At 38.1% G+C, this 17,304-nt stretch overlaps 1 protein-coding gene across 15 annotated transcripts in view; it reads left to right on the forward strand.

Annotated features, from left to right (window-relative positions):
* PATJ (PATJ crumbs cell polarity complex component) overlaps window positions 1-17,304 on the forward strand; it is a 390,464-nt gene that overhangs the window by 252,551 nt on the left and 120,609 nt on the right. For all 15 annotated transcript variants that reach the window (XM_060410212.1, XM_060410237.1, XM_060410189.1 and 12 more), the window contains one exon: window positions 15,616-15,688. In XM_060410212.1, coding sequence (XP_060266195.1) covers window positions 15,616-15,688 — 73 coding nt within the window. The remainder of the gene's footprint in view (window positions 1-15,615; window positions 15,689-17,304) is intronic.

Genomic DNA, 17,304 nt, shown 5'->3' on the forward strand with positions numbered 1-17,304 from the left:
GGATGAATGTTAATTTATTGTCATGTTTCAATTAATACGGCAAATATAGATTTTATTTTTTCCATCCTCAAGTATCTCACATCACTATTTTTAGTACAGTCAGAAAAGAAATTATCTAGGCCTGTTTAGTTGTATTCATATCTTCCTCATATATGCAGCTTTATGTGTCTATGCACCTGAACAATGTGCTAGGCTCCAGACTGTAGTAGTAATCATTCTATACAGAACAGGTTGCACAAAATTAAATCAACTTACTTAGGAATCCAGGTTGAATTCAGGCACATAGCTTCTACTTTTGATATAATGCTACTTTGTTGACATGAAATAAGATTCTATGGCTTTAGTGAAAATGAATTTCCAAGAGGCAAGACCAGATCGGTTCTGAAGACAAAATGATTTTAAGTGATAATGTAATTCAAATGTATTCTCATCACACTTGTACTTTCTTATCTTAGTCAATTTTTAAAATTATGATAAAATATGCATAACATAAAATCCACCTTATTAGCCATTTTTAAGTGTACAATTAAGTAGCATTAAGTATATTCATATTATTGTACAACCATCACCACTATCTATCTACAAAACAGTTTATACCTTGCAAAACTGAAACTCCATACCCATTGACAAGTAACACCCATTCTCTCCTTTCCCCCACCTCCTGGCAACTATCTTTCTGCTCTCTGAATTTAACTACAGTGGATACCTTGTAAAAGTGGGCTCATACAGTATTTATCCTTTTGCTACTGGCTTATTTCACTTATCACAATGTTTTCAAGGTTCATCCATGTTGCAGCATATGTCAGAATTATCTTCCTTTTTTAAAACTGAATGATGTCCCATTGTATGTTTGTCCATTCATCTGTTGAGAAACACTTGGGTTGCTTCTACTTTTTAACTATTGTGAATAATAGTACTATGAACATGAGTGTACAGATGTCTGTTTGAGACTCTATTCTCAATTCTTTTCCATATATCCAGAAGTGAAGTTGCTGAATTATGTGACAATTCTACTTTTAATTTTTTGAGGAACTACTATATTTCCCATAGCAACTGCACTGTACTACATTCCTACTGACTGTAGGCAAGGGTTCCAGTTTCTCTACAACCTCATCAACTCTTACCATTTTCTTTCTTTCTTTTTTTGATAGTAGCTGGGTATGACTACTGGGTATGACTTCTTCTTTGGAGAGATATCTTTTCAAGTCATTGCCTGTCTTTCAGTCAGGTTGTTTTGTTGGTGAGTTTAGGAATTCTTTTATGTATTCTGGATATTAACTCATCATCAGATATATGATTTGCAAAAGTGTTCTCTCATTCCATAGATTGTCTTTTCCACTCTGTTGATCCACTGAGTTTTTCATGTTAATGTAGTCCAATTTATCTATTTGCTATTGCTTGGGCTTTTGGTGTCAGATCCAAGATATTGCATCATTGCCAAATCCAATGTCATGAATTTCCCCATGTTTTCTTGTAACAGTTTTATAATTTTAGCTCTTATTAATTTAGCTCTTATAATTTTAGGTCTTTGATCCATTTTGAGTTAATTTTTGTATATGCTATAGGGGAATAATCCAACTCCATTCTTCTGCATGTGGATATCCAGGTTTCCCTGTACCATTTGTTGAAAAGATCATCCATTCTCCCGTTGAATACTCCTGGAGCCCTTGTTGGAATCATTTGCCCCTACATTCGAGATTTATTTCAGGGCTTCCTATTTATTCCATTGGTTTATGTGTTTGTTCTTAAGCCAGTACTACACTGTTTTGATTACTATAGCATCGTAGTATATTGTGAAATTAGGAAGGGTGAAACCTCCAACTTTGTTCTTCTTTTTCAGGATTGTTTTGGCTATTCCATATACATTTTAGGATGGAACACATTTTTACTTTTAAAAGAAGGAAAATGGCTCCTTGGAGATATTTCAGACCCTAGTAAATTGAAAGTCGTGGATTTCTACAAATGCATGCAGGCACACACAGCTCATTACATCAGATGTCTTTTTTTCATCATTCAGAAATTTTTGTCATAGGCTCAGTATCTTTTCCTGAGGGATAAATACATTTTCTTCATACCTCATTAATCTTTCTTTTAACTACAATTTGTAGCATTCTTTAGAGCTTATGTTAGAGAGAGAATCTCATATTTAATCCTAAGGCATTAGTCAATGATTGCTGGATTGATGCTTCAAATAGCATGTTATTGAAATCTCTTACTACAATTTAATTATGATTACAGCTTTGAGGGGTAAGATATAAACATAGAGGGTTTTTATCAACAAATCTCTGTATGTGACATGTGTATACTTATAAGAATGCAGTGAGGTATTAGAAGAACAGAAAAAAGTTGCTGAGAAAACCCATGTAAGCAGTTTAGAAATTCAGAGGAGAGAGAGATTACTGTTGTAGAAGTGGATACAGCAAGAGCTAGTTAATGCTACCTGAGAATATTTACATAGGAAAAAAATGTCCAAACTGCATGAACAAATTTCAGTATTTATTGAGTACCTACGGTATCTCAAATACTATATAAGACATGCACATATATAACTCTACATCAAGCAAAGCAAGCACCAAAAGAGGGACCTCTATGCTGTTGGGTTATTCACAGTATATTTGCAGGCTTGGTTGCACAAAGGGGTTTCCACAGTTGAGAAGGGAGTGATTTGAATTGACTGAGACACACAGAAAGCAGAGCAAGGAAACCAGCAGGGACACTGTTGTTAACGTGAAAAGTATTTGAATTAGATGGTGACATAGGATCAGAACAAAAGAGGAAAAAAAGAATGAAATCTTTAGAATGAATCCTTCAGACTTGGTAATTTCTTTGGGTATAAGGGTTGATGGTTGAATGAATTCAGAGTAACTGAGAACTTTGCTCCTGGATGTGAGAATCTGAGACTTAAATTTATATTATAAAACATTGAATGTAAACTATTGTTACTATGAGATAAGGTTCAAACATGGGGTCAGGAAGATCCCCTGGAAGGAAATGACAACCCACTCCAATATTCTTTTCCTGGGACATCCTGTGGACGGAGGAGCCTGGCTGGCTACAATCCATGGGGTCGCAAAGAGCTGGACATGAGTTAGTGACTAAATAAGAACAACAACATTGTTACTATGCTTTAGTGTTATGACATATTATCCCTTAATTCTATTAGAATATATTATCCTAATTTTATAGATTAAGAAGTAAGATTTTTTAGAAGTTGCTTAGTATATTGTTTATGTCTTACTGATGGAAATGAAGATAGAACTGTACATCTACCTAGGTGTCCTTAGGACTGGATTTCTTTCCAGAATAGCACCTAGTTGTCTTATGCTATAGATAATCCTGAATTCATTTTTTAACTAGGGTATAATTTCTACTCAAAGCAATAGATTTTAAGTGTTCGATTTGTTGCATTTTGATAATATAAAATATATGCCTGTGTAGCCATCACTCAAAACAAAAATATAAGAAATTCATTCACCCTGGCAAGTTTCCTGGTGCTCCTTTCCAGTTAGTTCCTCCTCCCAGAACCAACACTTCTGATTTCTGTCACCAAAGATTCATTTTAACTTTTCTTAAGCTTCATGAAAAAAAAAAAAAAAATCAAACAGCATCTATTATTTTGTGTCTGGTTTCTTTCATTTTATATAATTTTGAAAAGATTTATCCTTATTGCCATGTATATCAATAGTTCCTTAAATTATTGAGGAATACCACCCCAATCTGTGAACATTCCACAATTTGATGATCCATCCTGCTGAAGGTGGATATTTGGGTTGTTTCCAGTTTTTAGCTATTCTGATTAAAGTATAAGCATGATTTGGGGGGAGGGGGAAGTTATAGAATAAACTTGTTTAGGACATATTTGAGTCAGGATAGACTCAGTTATGCTTCAGTAACTAGCAGCCCAAATCTCAGTAGCTTAAAACAACAAAGATGTATTTCTTTCTCAAGTTACATGTCCACCTGGGCTCAGCAAGGGGGCCTCTCTGCTCACTACGGTCCTTCAGGTACCCAGTCAACAGAAGTTCCATCTCAGCTTGTGTTTCCATAATCACCAGGGCAGAGAAGCAAACATAGTTAATCAAGTACTGGTTCCATTTTAAAGGTGAAGAAAAACACAAGCCAGAGGATTTATGAATATCCCTAATTACTATCACAGGAGACTACTGGGAGAATTACACTCCATTGTACTGTTCACCACCCGACCTGCACTATCAAGCACAATGAATATTTCAAAGCATTGTATAGTCATTATATTTATATGAGGGATGGGTAATGTAGATGTGACACTCCAAAGTTTTTTTTTTTTAGTCACTCAGTCATATCTGACTCTTTGCAACCCCATGGACTATAGCCTATCAGGCTCCTCTGTCCATGGGATTTTCCAGGCATGAGTACTAGAGTGGGTTGCCGTTTCCTTCTCCAGAAGATCTTCCCAACCCAGGGATCAAACCTGGGTCTCCCACATTGTAGGCAGATGCTTTACCATCTGAGCCACCAGGGAAATCCACTCCAAACTTGAGTATGAAAAGTTGATCAAGTCAGAGTGAACAAACTTAGAACTCTGCACCGCATCTTCATCTTGAAGAAAATTATGAAATAAATTTATGAGTAAATTGTGACCCAGTGGAACTTTTCCCCAAGGTAGATCTGGGGATAATAGCTTGGGTATATGAGAGAAGAAGATATTTGTGGCTTTGGGTCAAGCTATTAAAATGGGAAACACCATAACACAATAGTTAAAAGAGTAGGTTTTGAAACCAGATAGCTGGATTTTAGCCTCAGCTTGCTATTTATTAACTTTGAGACTTTGGTCAGGTATCTTAATCTCTGTGTAAAGTAAAGAAAATAATTGTAACTACCACTTAGAGCTGTTATGAAGGTTAAATGAGTTAACGTATAAAAAAGAACAGTGGTACATGGTAAGAACTCAAAATTTATGCTTTTGGTGATCACGTTTTCCAAATCAATACATTTTGCTATGTATTACTTTTCTCGTTGTGTAACAAACTACCACAAATTTAATGGCTTAGACCAACACACATTTATTATCTGGTAGTTCAGTAGGTCAGAAGTCTGACACCGAGGGGTTGGGCTCTCTATTTAACATACCACAAAGCAGAAATCAAGATGCTGGCTAGATTGACTTCTCTTCTGGAGCCTTGGGGAGAAATTCACTTCCAGGCTCATTCTTGTTAAGTTTATTTCCTTGTTGGTTCTTTTTTTTTTTTTCTTTTAAACTTTTTATTTTGTCTTGGGGTATAATCAATTAATAATGTTGTGATAGTTTTAGTCGTATGTATGCATGTATCCTGGAGAAGGAAATGGCAACCCACTCCATGGCAAAACCCATGGGCAGAAGAGCCTGGTGGGTTACAGTCTGTGGGGTCGCAGAGTCAGGCACGGCTCAGCGCCTACTACTACTATACATGTGTCCATTCACCCCCAAACACCCCTTTCATCCAGACTGCCCTATAACACTGAATAGAGTTCCCTGTGCTTGTCCTTGTTTTTTTTCTTCAGTTGCCATGGTTCTTTGTGACCCTATGGACTACAACATGCCAGGCTCCCCAGTCCTTCACCATCTCCTGGAGTCTGCTCAAACTCATGTCCATTGAGTCACTGAAGCTATCTAACCATCTCATTCTCTGCCCACCCTCTTCTCCTTTTGCCTTCAATCTTTCCCAGCATCAAGGAGATCTTTTCCAATGAGTCGGCTCATCACATTAGGTGGACAAATTATTGGAAATTAAGCTTCAGCATCAGTCCTTCCAATGAATATTCAGGGTTTATTACCTTTAGTATTGACTGGTTTGATCTCCTTGTAGTCCAAGAGACTCTCAAGAGTCTTCTGCACCACAATTTGAAAGCATCAATTTTTTGGCACTCAGCCTTCTTTATTGTCCAGCGTTCATGTCTGTAGCTGACAGAAAAATACCGTAACTTTGACTATACAGACCTTTGTTAGAAAAGGGATGTCTCTGCTTTTTAATATACTGTCTTAAGTTTGTCATAGCCTTTTTTCCAAGGAGCAAACGTCTTTTAATTTCATGGTTGCAGTCACTGTCTGCAATGATTTTGGAGCCCAAGGAAAGAAAATCTGTCACTGCTTCCACATCTTCCCCTTGTATTTGCTTTTTGGTTATCCTAAAATGGATATAGCAGTGTATACATGTCCATCCCAAACTCCCAACTATCCCTTCCCCCGTTCGTTCCCGCTGCAACCATAGGTTCATTCTCTAAGTCTGTGAGTCTCTTTCTGTTTTTGAAGTTCATTTGTATCATTTCTTTTTAGATTCCACATATAAGGGATTCATACAATATTTCTCCTCTGTCTGACTTACTTCACTCAATATGACAACCTCTGGGTCCATCCATGTTGCTGCAAATGGCCTTATTTCATTCTTTTTCTTGTCTGAGTAATACTCTATTGTATACATGTACTACATTTTCTTTATCCATCCCTCTGTCAGTTGACATTTAGGCTGCTTCCATGTCTTGGCTGTTGTAAACAGTGCTGTAGTGAACGTTGGGTGCCAGTGTCCAGCCCCAGTGGAGCCAGGGAGATTCAAAGGTGGGGACGGAGTCGACGTCCTTGGAGAAATACATATTTAATTACAGATATATAGAGAGATTAGAAACGGATAGTGTAGTAGGAAAATTAGTGGAGAAAAAGAGGCTGAATAACTTGGTTTACGTGGAATAGCATCCATGCTCCAGATGGGAATTCAGCCAGAGAAACGGGGAGCAAGAAAGAAACAACATGGGGGAATCAGTATTTTCAGAAACTGATCCGATTTCTTTATTTTGGGGTTTGCTTATGTACCTTCTGTTACACATAGGGATGAATACAGAGTCACGTGGGGGTCAGCAGTCCTGACCTTTATCAAAATCAGGTGCTTCACATAAAAAGGTCTTAGGGATTTTACATCATCTTCTGGCCATGAGTGAGACCTGCTGACATTTTATGATCCTTTCTTTCTGATAACCAAAAACTTATTTCTTCCAAGGGTGTTTTTTTCTTAAACCAGGCACCACCCTCCAAATAAAGTTACATTCCTATAGGGTGAGGGTGTAGTAAGTTACAATCAAGAAAGGAATTTATTTAACCCAAGGTTAACATGATTAATCTTAAAGGTTAATACTTATTTCTCCTATATGCTTAAAGGTTAATACTTATTTCTCCTATATGTTAGTTATATCATTATAAGGGCAGGGAATATGGAGATTTAGCAGCAAACATCAGCCCAACAAATGAAAATCCTTTCACCAGTGCTCCCCTTAAGATATATTTAGTCTTAAGATAGTGATAAAGTTACATTTTTACATAGCGAGGACACAGTGATTTATAACAAAGTACAGTGATCTATTACAAAAGAGAAAATTCATTAACTCAAAAAGTCTAGTATTGCTAACCTTAGAAACTACTATATTTCCTTTTCTATAGTCCAAATACATTGATTAATATATTCCCAGGTGCCTAAGGATATGGAGTCCTGGAGGCAATCATTGACTCAACAATGAGAAAAGCCCTATGCTAATTAAGACTTTCAAAATACTCCAAAACTCTCTGTGCTGTTTATGGTTAAGAGGTAGTAAACAATCATGTGGCAGGAGTATGGATAATCCTGTCACACAAGCTAGTCTGTCAGCAGAGAGGTTTGACCTAAGACACCCTTGTTACACTCAGGGCAGGGAATTAGCAGCAATTATTGGCACAACAAATGAAAAACCCTTCACCAATATAATTCCTAACCAACCCACTATACTAATAATTTCTAACTCCCCAAAAGAATTTGCCTTTAGTAAGTCTAAAACATCTCGTGCCTCTCGGATTGGGAGGCTGTAAACAATCACATGTGGCCGGATGAACCTATACAGGCGGGCTAGATAACCTAAGCTGAAACACTCTTGTCACGCCCAGGAATTTTTATTGACTTGGAGCTGCAAGGTTAACTCCTTCTCCGAGAGAAATGGTTATGGGGGAGAGCCCCCCGTAAAGTCAGAGGTGTAGGTGAGAGCATAAAACAGACTCTGGTTTTGGGGTTAGATGCTCAGGAACAGGGGGTTTCCTGAGGCTTGATGACGCCTTTGCGTATGCCAAGCCTCCTTCCTCATGACCTTTGCCCTGGGCGGAGTTCCTCACGCTGGCCCCTGGCAGCTGGGGTGCCTATATCCTTTCTTCACTCCAGTATTCTTGCCTGGAGAATCTCCTGGACAGAGGAGCCTGGTGGGCTACAGTCCACTGGGTCACAAATAGTCGGACATGACTGAAGCAACTTAGCATTCACCCATGCATATCCTTTTAGATCAGGTTTTGGTACAGTATGGAGGTTCCTTGTTGGTTCTTAGTTGGAGATTTCTCTTAGTTTTTAACTGTCATTCACATTATTTGCCATGAGGCCCCTTTTATCCTCAAGCCAGAGATGATACTTGTAACCTCTGACTTTCTATCTCCGACCTCCTGACATTCCTTAGAATTCTTGTAGGTCAACCTACTAACTTTAGAGATCAAGACAATCTCTAAAGTTAGTAGGCTCCAAAAAGTGAAATTTCCAGATTTAAAGGGGACATGTGATTAGGTCTTGCCCAACATAGTAATCTGCCTTTATCTTAAGGTCATCAGTGCTATGTAATATAATCTAATCATGGAAGTGAAATTCATCCTATTTACAACCTGTAAGCCAGAAGGCAGGTGTCTTGGGAGACCTCTTAGAATTCTGCCCAATACATATTGCATGATTTTTACCAATGTGAATATAACAGCATTGAATTGACATCAGGATCCAGAATATATCTTTGTCATAAATATAAATATATTCTGCAAACAAAAAACTGAAATTGGGTATGTTCCTAGTATCCTTTTGGAGAATAACTACACTGATAGTCCCTAGATAGAAATTCCACTGTCGTAATTGTCTGTTTACTTAGCTATGTTCCTCACTAATTGCTAACATCATCAAAGGTAGGAATCATGTTTTATTCATCTTTGTTTTCATAGCATAAATATTTGTTAAATAAACCAATGAATATATTCAAAATAAATTCAGAGCTATATTGTTGAGCTGTAATCAATTAAACTCTAGCTAGCATAAATTAAAAGGAGAATTTATTGTAAGAATACAAGGATATCTTGTGGACTCTTAAGAATAAGTCATGCAGCTGAGACTCTGAACAGAAGGAACCAGAGCAACTCTAGAGACATCACCAGAAGGAAGTTCTAACCTCATTGTTTAGTGAGGTATTTTCTAGATACCACACTCTTGAGTCTCTGAGTCTGTTCTAAATTTTCAGTCCCTGGGAGAGAGAATCTGATCTACTTAAAATGAGACAGATGTCTGCTTCTTAAATCCACTGAAGGTGAGGTCAACTGTTAGTGTTACAAAGTATAGACCATCCACGGAATCACTGTGAGTTGGGCAGACACCCCAAGAAATGTTCATTAATTTGGTAAGTACCAGTTGCTGGCTGACTGCAGCCAGCACATCGTCACTAATTGGTGAAGAAGCTTGGAAAGCATAGGGCACACCTTTGATAGTTCTGCTTCATATCTTTTCCTGCTTGTTAAGACCTCTTTTACTCAACAGACATTTATAGCATACTTACTCTCTCCTAGGTATTCTGCTACAAGCAGAGGACATAAAGAAATAAGACCCTATCTCTGTGTTTAAAAAGGAGAGAGAATAGCACAGATAATTTTAATAGAGCATGGCAAGTCCAGTGATAAGGACATACCTATATAGACTTCCATACCTTGGAAATCTCACTTTTATCCATGATAGAAGCCCACTGTCTGTCTGCCAACAGCTGTTACATCCTCAACGGGGAATGTAAATTGGTGTAGCTGCTATAGAAAAAAGAATGGAAGTTCCTCAAAAAACTAAAAATTGAGTTGCTATATGACCCTGCAATCCCACTCGTGGGCGTGTATCCAGAGAAAACTATAATTCAAATAGATGAATGCACCCCAGTGTTCATTGTAGCACTGCTTACAATAGCTGAGACATGGAAACAACCCAAATATCCATTCATAGATAAATGGATAAAGAACATTTATACAATGGAATATTACTCAATCATCAAAAGGGATGAAACAATGTCATTGGGAACAACATGGATGGACCTAGAGATTACATTCTAAATGAAGTGAGAAAGAAAAAGACAAATACCATACTGAGGTCACTTATATGTGGAATCTAAAATATAACTCAAATGAACTTATCTACAAAGCAGAAACAGACTCACAGACCCAGAGAACAGACTTGTGGTGGCCAAGGGGATAGGGCTTTGGAGAGAGATGGATTGGGAGTTTGGGATTCACAGATGCAAGGTATTATATACAGAATAAGCAATCAAGTCCTAATATATAGCACAAGGAACTATATTCAGTATTCTATAATAATAGAAATTATATCATAGAATAATATCATAATAGAAAAGAATATGAAAAAGGATGTATATATATACATATATATAATCTCCCCTCTGGATATAAGAAGATTATATGGCAACTCTGTTTTTAGTTTTTTGAGGAACCTCTATGAATAACCCTATTCATATAACTGTATCACTTTGCTTTGTAGTAGAAATTCATATAACATTGTAAATCAACTATGCTTCAATAAAATGAACTTTTAAAAAGATACAAATCATGCAAAATAAATAAATGAAAATACCAGGAAATAACTTCAACTACAATTTCTGATTGTGTGCTGTATGGGGCACCAAGATATAAGAAATTTGTGTTGATCATACTGGAAATGAAAAGTTAATTATGAAGCAAACAGATTTCATTCCTTGTGAATCATGGACTATGAGAGGTCAGAGGATCCCCAGAAGTCTTTCAGGCTAACTGCCCTTGTGAAGCATAACTGCTTTCTCTCCTCTAGTTTCCCTCTTCCCACTTCTTTCTCTTTAAAATTGTTGTCTTGTCTGTCATACAGAGTGAAGTAAGTCAGAAAGAGAAAAACAAATATCATATATTAATACATATACATGGAGAAGGCAATGGCACCCCACTCCAGTACTCTTGCCTGGAAAATCCCATGGACAGAGGAGCCTGGTGGGCTGCAGTCCATGGGGTCGCAAAGAGTCGGACATGACTGAGTGACTTCACTTTGACTTTTCACTTTCATGCATTGGAGAAGGAAATGGCAACCTACTCCAGTATTCTTGCCTAGAGAATCCCAGAGATGGGGGAGCCTGGTGGGCTGCTGTCTATGGGGTCACACAGAGTCAGACAAGACTGAAGCGACTTGGCAGAAGAAGAAGAATACGTATATATGGAATCCAGAAAAATGGTACTATGAACCTATTTGCAGGGCAGGAATAGAGACACAGATGTAGAGAACAGATTTGTAGCTAGCTAGCGGGAAGCTACTGTATAGAACAGGGAGCTCAGCTCAGTGCTCTGTGATGACATAGAGAGGTGAGATGGGGACAGTGGGAGGGAGGCCAAGAGAGAGTGGATATATGTATGTATATATATATATACACACACACACACATACACATATATAGCTGATTCACATTGTTGTACAGCAAAAACTAATACAACATTGTAAAGCAATTATTATTATTATTAGGGACTCCCCTATAGCTCAGATAGTAAAGAATCTGCCTGCAATGCAGGAGACATGGGTTCCATCTCTGGGTGGGGAAGATCCCCTGGAGGAGGGTATAGCAACCTTCTCCAATATTCTTGCCTGGAGAATCCCATGGACAGAGAGGCCTGGCAGGCCACAGTGCATAGGATCACAGAGTCAGACATGACTAAGCGACCAACACACACAAAGCAATTATACTCCAGTTCAAAAACATCACTAACCTGATGACAGTGTCTGTGAACACTCACTCATGAGTGGATTGTGAAGGATTATGAACTGTAACTTCTTATAGCAGCTTTCCTCTCTCCACTGAAGTTTTCTATTCTGTGAGGTTTAAAAAAATTAATATGGACTTTAAAAGCCATTACAGTCATACTATTTTGGGGGAAATTATTAAATTATGAAGTGATAACTTGGTCCAGCTAATCATTATTTCTCAATAAAAACTTACGTGCAGCTGTATTTTTAATGCCTGTAACCTTTGAAAGAGATATGAAAGGCCATCTGCTTAATTACTGCCAAATTCTGCCCCATGGGCTCTGAATCTGGAGCAGACATGTCCTGTTGGCTTTCAGTTCTAAGCTAGAGCTGAGCTCTATTGTGTTACTCCCTGGGGGAAACTGAGTGGGAAAGGAAATCACCTCGGGGAAAATGCTGTTACTTACCCAGGGGTGACTGATTGCTTCTTCTGTGTATGAGAAAACTGCTGAGAAATGGATTGTACTCCCTGAAAAACAACAGCCATCTCTTAACATAATAGTGCATGCTTAAGGCATCTATAATGCTGTCAGAAGAAATAGACATATTCTTCATGCTCTGTGTCACTCTGTGATTTTAGTTTTCCCCCTTTTGCTTTGGTTTGGCTGGTGTGCTAGATAACTCAAGAATTTTAAAAGGTTAAAGCCCAGCTCAATGGACATGAATTTGAGTAAACTCCAGAAGTTGGTGATGAACAGGGAGGCCTGGCATGCTGTAGTCCATGGGGTCACAAAGAGTCGGACACAACTGAGCGACTGAACTGACTGACTGAAAGCAAGAAATGGGACCTAGACCTCATCTCTTTATGTTCTGCCTTATTCCAAAAGAATTTTTGTCAGCTTAGAAGTTTTACAGTTCATCATACTTACTTAAGAGGTCAGGAAACTGATTTTCTTAGAAGTGATTTCCCCAAAATCTTAAAGTCAGTGGTAGTTCTAGAACTGAAACTACTTCTGTCTCCTTATTGAAATTAGTGATCGTTACATTATTTATTTTATTTTTATTTTTTTTATTTTGACTGCACTGGGTCTTCATTGTAGTGCACAAGCTCCTCTAGTTACAGTGCATGGGCTTTCTCTGGTTATAGCATGCAGTCATTAGCTGCATCATGCCAGCGTTATTTGCAATACTTGCCATCTTAGTTCCCAGGATCAAACTGGGCCTCCTTCATTGGAGTGCAGAGTGTTATCCACTTGACCACTAGGCAAGTCCCTTAAAATAACTGTGTTTAGTAAGTCTCCTACATAAGAATCTTCAAGTTGTGAACTTTCAAAGATGTAAATGTGCTTTCCATCACTGTCAGCCGTGAGTGAAACTGCAGCTTGCCCTCTGTCTCCTATTGCTGACGATCCTTCAGCTTTCCCATCTCCCATCTCCTCTCCCTCCTCTAGTTAGTAGCTCTTCTTGCCTGTTCACTTGATGCCAGCCCCTGTATGGCAGCTGTACTGTATTACTATACTTTTTAAGGTACTATACTGTAAGATTAAATGTATTTTCTTTATTTTTGTATTTTTTAATATGTTTTTGTGAAAAGTATTATAAACCTATTACAATACAGTATTATATAGCCAATTATGTTAGTTGGATACCTAGGCTTTGTTGAACTTCAAACAAATTGGACTTAACGAATGTGTTCTAGGAACAGAACTCATTTACATGTAGGGCACTTACTGTACAGACAGTTGACCAGGCACTGTGTTTGCCTTAGGTGATGTAATAGTAGGAAGGTTATGAGTCCTGTCCTTGGAGTGCTTACTGTCTAAGGTGAAGACAGATTTGAAACCAATGTGCATACAAACCAGTTAAGTAAACTGTGAAAGTAAACAGATCTAGGATTATAGATAGGTGCTATAAGCATATAGTGAAAGTCATGGAATGCTTGTTTTCAGAAATTACATTTATTGTGACCTATGGAAGAGAAATTTAAAAAAATCAGACAAAGGATTTGGGCACCAAGCATTCAGAACAAAAAAGAGGACGAGAAAAGGCCATGAGGTGGATGGAGCTTGGCTCAGCTGAGAAATGGAAAGAAGGCCTGTGTAGCTGGGTTTGAGCAGAGTAAGGAAGCAGTGAGAACAAGACAAGTTCAAAGGTGGAGGCTGGGGCCAGATTCATCAATGCCTGATAACTTCCCTAACAATTCTGGACTTGATCCTCATGCATTAAGGAATCGTAGGAAGATCTTAAGCAGGGGGTAGAAATATAATCAGATTTATATTTTAGAACTGTAATAACTGCTGGGTGAAGAATGGACAGAGGATGAAGAGTATAAGTAGGGAGACCAAATAGGAGGTTTTTACTTTAATTTAGAAAAAAAAAATGATGATAACTTGTACTAGGATAGATGGAAAGAAATGCAAACATTCAAGATACATTTTAAAGGTTGAATCAATAAGAGATCTTGATGGATTGGGTATACAGTTGAGGGGTGAGAGTTCAAGAATGGCTTTAGGTTCCTGGTTAAACAACTGGGTGAATATTGTTGATATTTACTAAGGTGGGGAGGAAGTTGACTATAGAATCCTTTGGGAACTGAGTGGGACAAAGAACTCTGTTTTATTTAAAATGTTTCTAAGACCTCTAGTGGAATATAATGTAGGTGTTGGGTTTGCAGATCCTAGGTACAGAAAAATATCCAAGCTAAATGTGAATTTGGAAGACATCAATATATAGTCTTTTAATTAAGGGAAATAAACATAGTTGAGATTATTGAGAAGGATGAGTAGGGTATAGATTTAATATAAAGAAAGGCATTTCAGGTAAAGACAGTAATGTGATTAAAGCCTCAAAGTAGGAATGACATCGACCAGTGGATCTTTTTCCAATTGGAGAGACATAAAAAATAAAATGTGAAAAGTGCATTTGAGTGCCCTCCTAAATCAGGCAGTGGCTGTCATATGTACACCAAACATGGAGATCTGTGAACAGTCTTAGATCTTTGCACACCAGTAAGAAGTCTGTTTGTTTTATATTGTGAAACCTAAAGTTCACATAAATCTTAAGATAATTATTTTGGTCCTGTGAAGTGAATAAACAGTAAAAGACAGATCTCCTACAGAACCGCTGCCTACATACCATTTCTAGTAATGTAGTGGAAGTAAGCCCAAACCATCAGAACTGGTATTGATGTTGTTCTGTTCCTGACCCCCAGTAATGAAGTTTCAGCTCCCACTTCTTCTGCTCCAGTTAGGGTAAGGAGGAGAAGAATGAACTTAATCCACAAAGCATTGTCTGTCTGGATCTCTGTTGTCCCCATCCATTACTCCTCCTCACACAGTCTGCCCATGCAAGAACTGTCATATACATCCCACCATCCTTCATATGGCAGATCAAAGCTAGGAGCCAAGTGAGGAGGCTGGGAACCTTTCCAGTTCAAAGAACAAAATGCTCTAGACATTAATGGGCCCAGAGGTTACACCCGCCCTGATGAAAATTTTATGCTCCTCGGTGTTGAAAGAGTTGGTACCTTTCCAAAAGTATCCTCTGCAGCACCTGACTTACCAAGCAGAAGCTGGCCAACTACTAGCATCATCATTCTTTGTCATTAATCATTGTATCTTAGATTCCCTTGAGTAATACATCTCTGTTTGTGCCTAATGGCCTTGCGTGCTTGAAACCAGTGTATATTTACATTTTAAAAAATTCTGTAGTGCTGTGTGTGCATTTTCAACTGAGAACTGAGGAAATGATTCTAATTTGAGCCAAGAATTTAGCATTTGCTGTGTATTGATTCTGCTTATTTTAACGTTTGCAGAAATGAAGACGCAGTCAATCAGATGGCCGTTACTCCCTTTCCATTACCATCAAGTTCCCCAACTTCTATTGAGGTAAGATAACTCCTGATTAGCGCTTAGTGACTGAGTTACATGGATTTTCAGTATCTGGTATTCCAAACTCAGAGTTTATTAGCTGGGGAGTTTCCCTAATTAAAATATGAAGTATTTGAGGTATAATTGTAAAGTAATATAAATCAATGTTAAAAAAAAAACCACATTAGAACTTAATCATATCAGTACTGCCTTCCTCAAAATTCCTGAAGTTTCCTTCTAGATATGCTCCTGCTGCTAAGTCGCTTCAGTCGTGTCCGACTCTGTGAGACCCCATAGACGGCAGCCCATGAGGCTCCCCTGTCCCTGGGATTCTCCAGGCAAGAACACTGGAGTGGGTTGCCATTTCCTTTTCCAATGCATGAAAGTGGAAAGTGAAAGTGAAGTCGCTCAGTTGTATCGGACTCTTAGTGACCCCATGGACTGCAGCCCACCAGGCTCCTCCGTCCATGGGATTTTCCAGCAATTTGTCCTAATTAAAGATTTCAGAATTTATTAGAAAATTCTCTTTTTTAATGACTGTATTGTACCTTTCTTTATGGTTTCAAAACTCTTTAATACTATGGTTTTGGGTGTCTTTGAATGCTTTCATCTATTAATAAAGAAATTACTAATATTTCAAGATTGCTAACATAGTGATCTGCTTCTAGAGATGAATGGATGGATGGATGGTTAGATATATAGATTAATTAGCTAAGAGATTCTCTGCTGAGAGAACATTACATACTCTTCTCATTTTTTTACTTATTAATATTAAAAAGCAGAGACATTACTTTGTCAACAAAGGTCTATCTAGTCAAGGCTGTGGTTTTTCCACTAGTCAGTTATGGATGTGAGAGTTGGACTATAAAGAGAGCTAAGTGCCGAAGAATTGATGCTTTTGAACTGTGGTGTTGGAGAGGGCTCTTGAGAGTCCCTTGGACTTCAAGGAGATCCAACCAGTATATCCTAAAGGAGATCGGTCCTGGGTGTTCACTGGAAGGACTGATGTTGAAGTTGAAGCTCCAATACTTTGGCCACATTATGTGAAGAGCTGACTCATTGGAAAAGACCCTGATGCTGGGAAAGATTGAGGGTAGGAGGAGAAGGGGACAACAGAGGATGAGATGGTTGGATGGCATTACTGACCCAATGGACTTGGGTTTGGGTAGACTCTGGGAGTTGGTGATGGACAGGGAGGCCTGGTGTGCTGTGGTTCATGGGGTTACAAAGAGTCGGACACGACTGAGTGACTAAACTGAACTGAACTGATTATTTTTAATTCCCACAATGCATATTTATTATAACTAATCAAACAATGCAGTGTTAGAAAATTTGATTTTCCTTTCCGCACTTCCTCGAGCAAGTTAATATTTCCTGTTTAGTATCTTTCCATACTTTTTCCTTTGCTTCCATAACAAAATGAACTGTATGAATAGTGTCCCTTTTAGTAAGTATTTGATTGTATAATGCTCATTCTTTCCATTCAACAAGTATTCAGTGAGTGCATATTACATGTCAGGTACTCTTAAGGGTGTTAAATGTCTAGTTATGAATCAAACGGATAAGGCTCCCTGCCATGGTTCCGCTTACATTCCAATGAGAAGAGTAACTAGCAAATACATAAATAAACTTAG

This window comes from Ovis aries, chromosome 1 (assembly GCF_016772045.2).
Source record: "Ovis aries strain OAR_USU_Benz2616 breed Rambouillet chromosome 1, ARS-UI_Ramb_v3.0, whole genome shotgun sequence".
Lineage (NCBI taxonomy): Eukaryota > Metazoa > Chordata > Mammalia > Artiodactyla > Bovidae > Ovis > Ovis aries.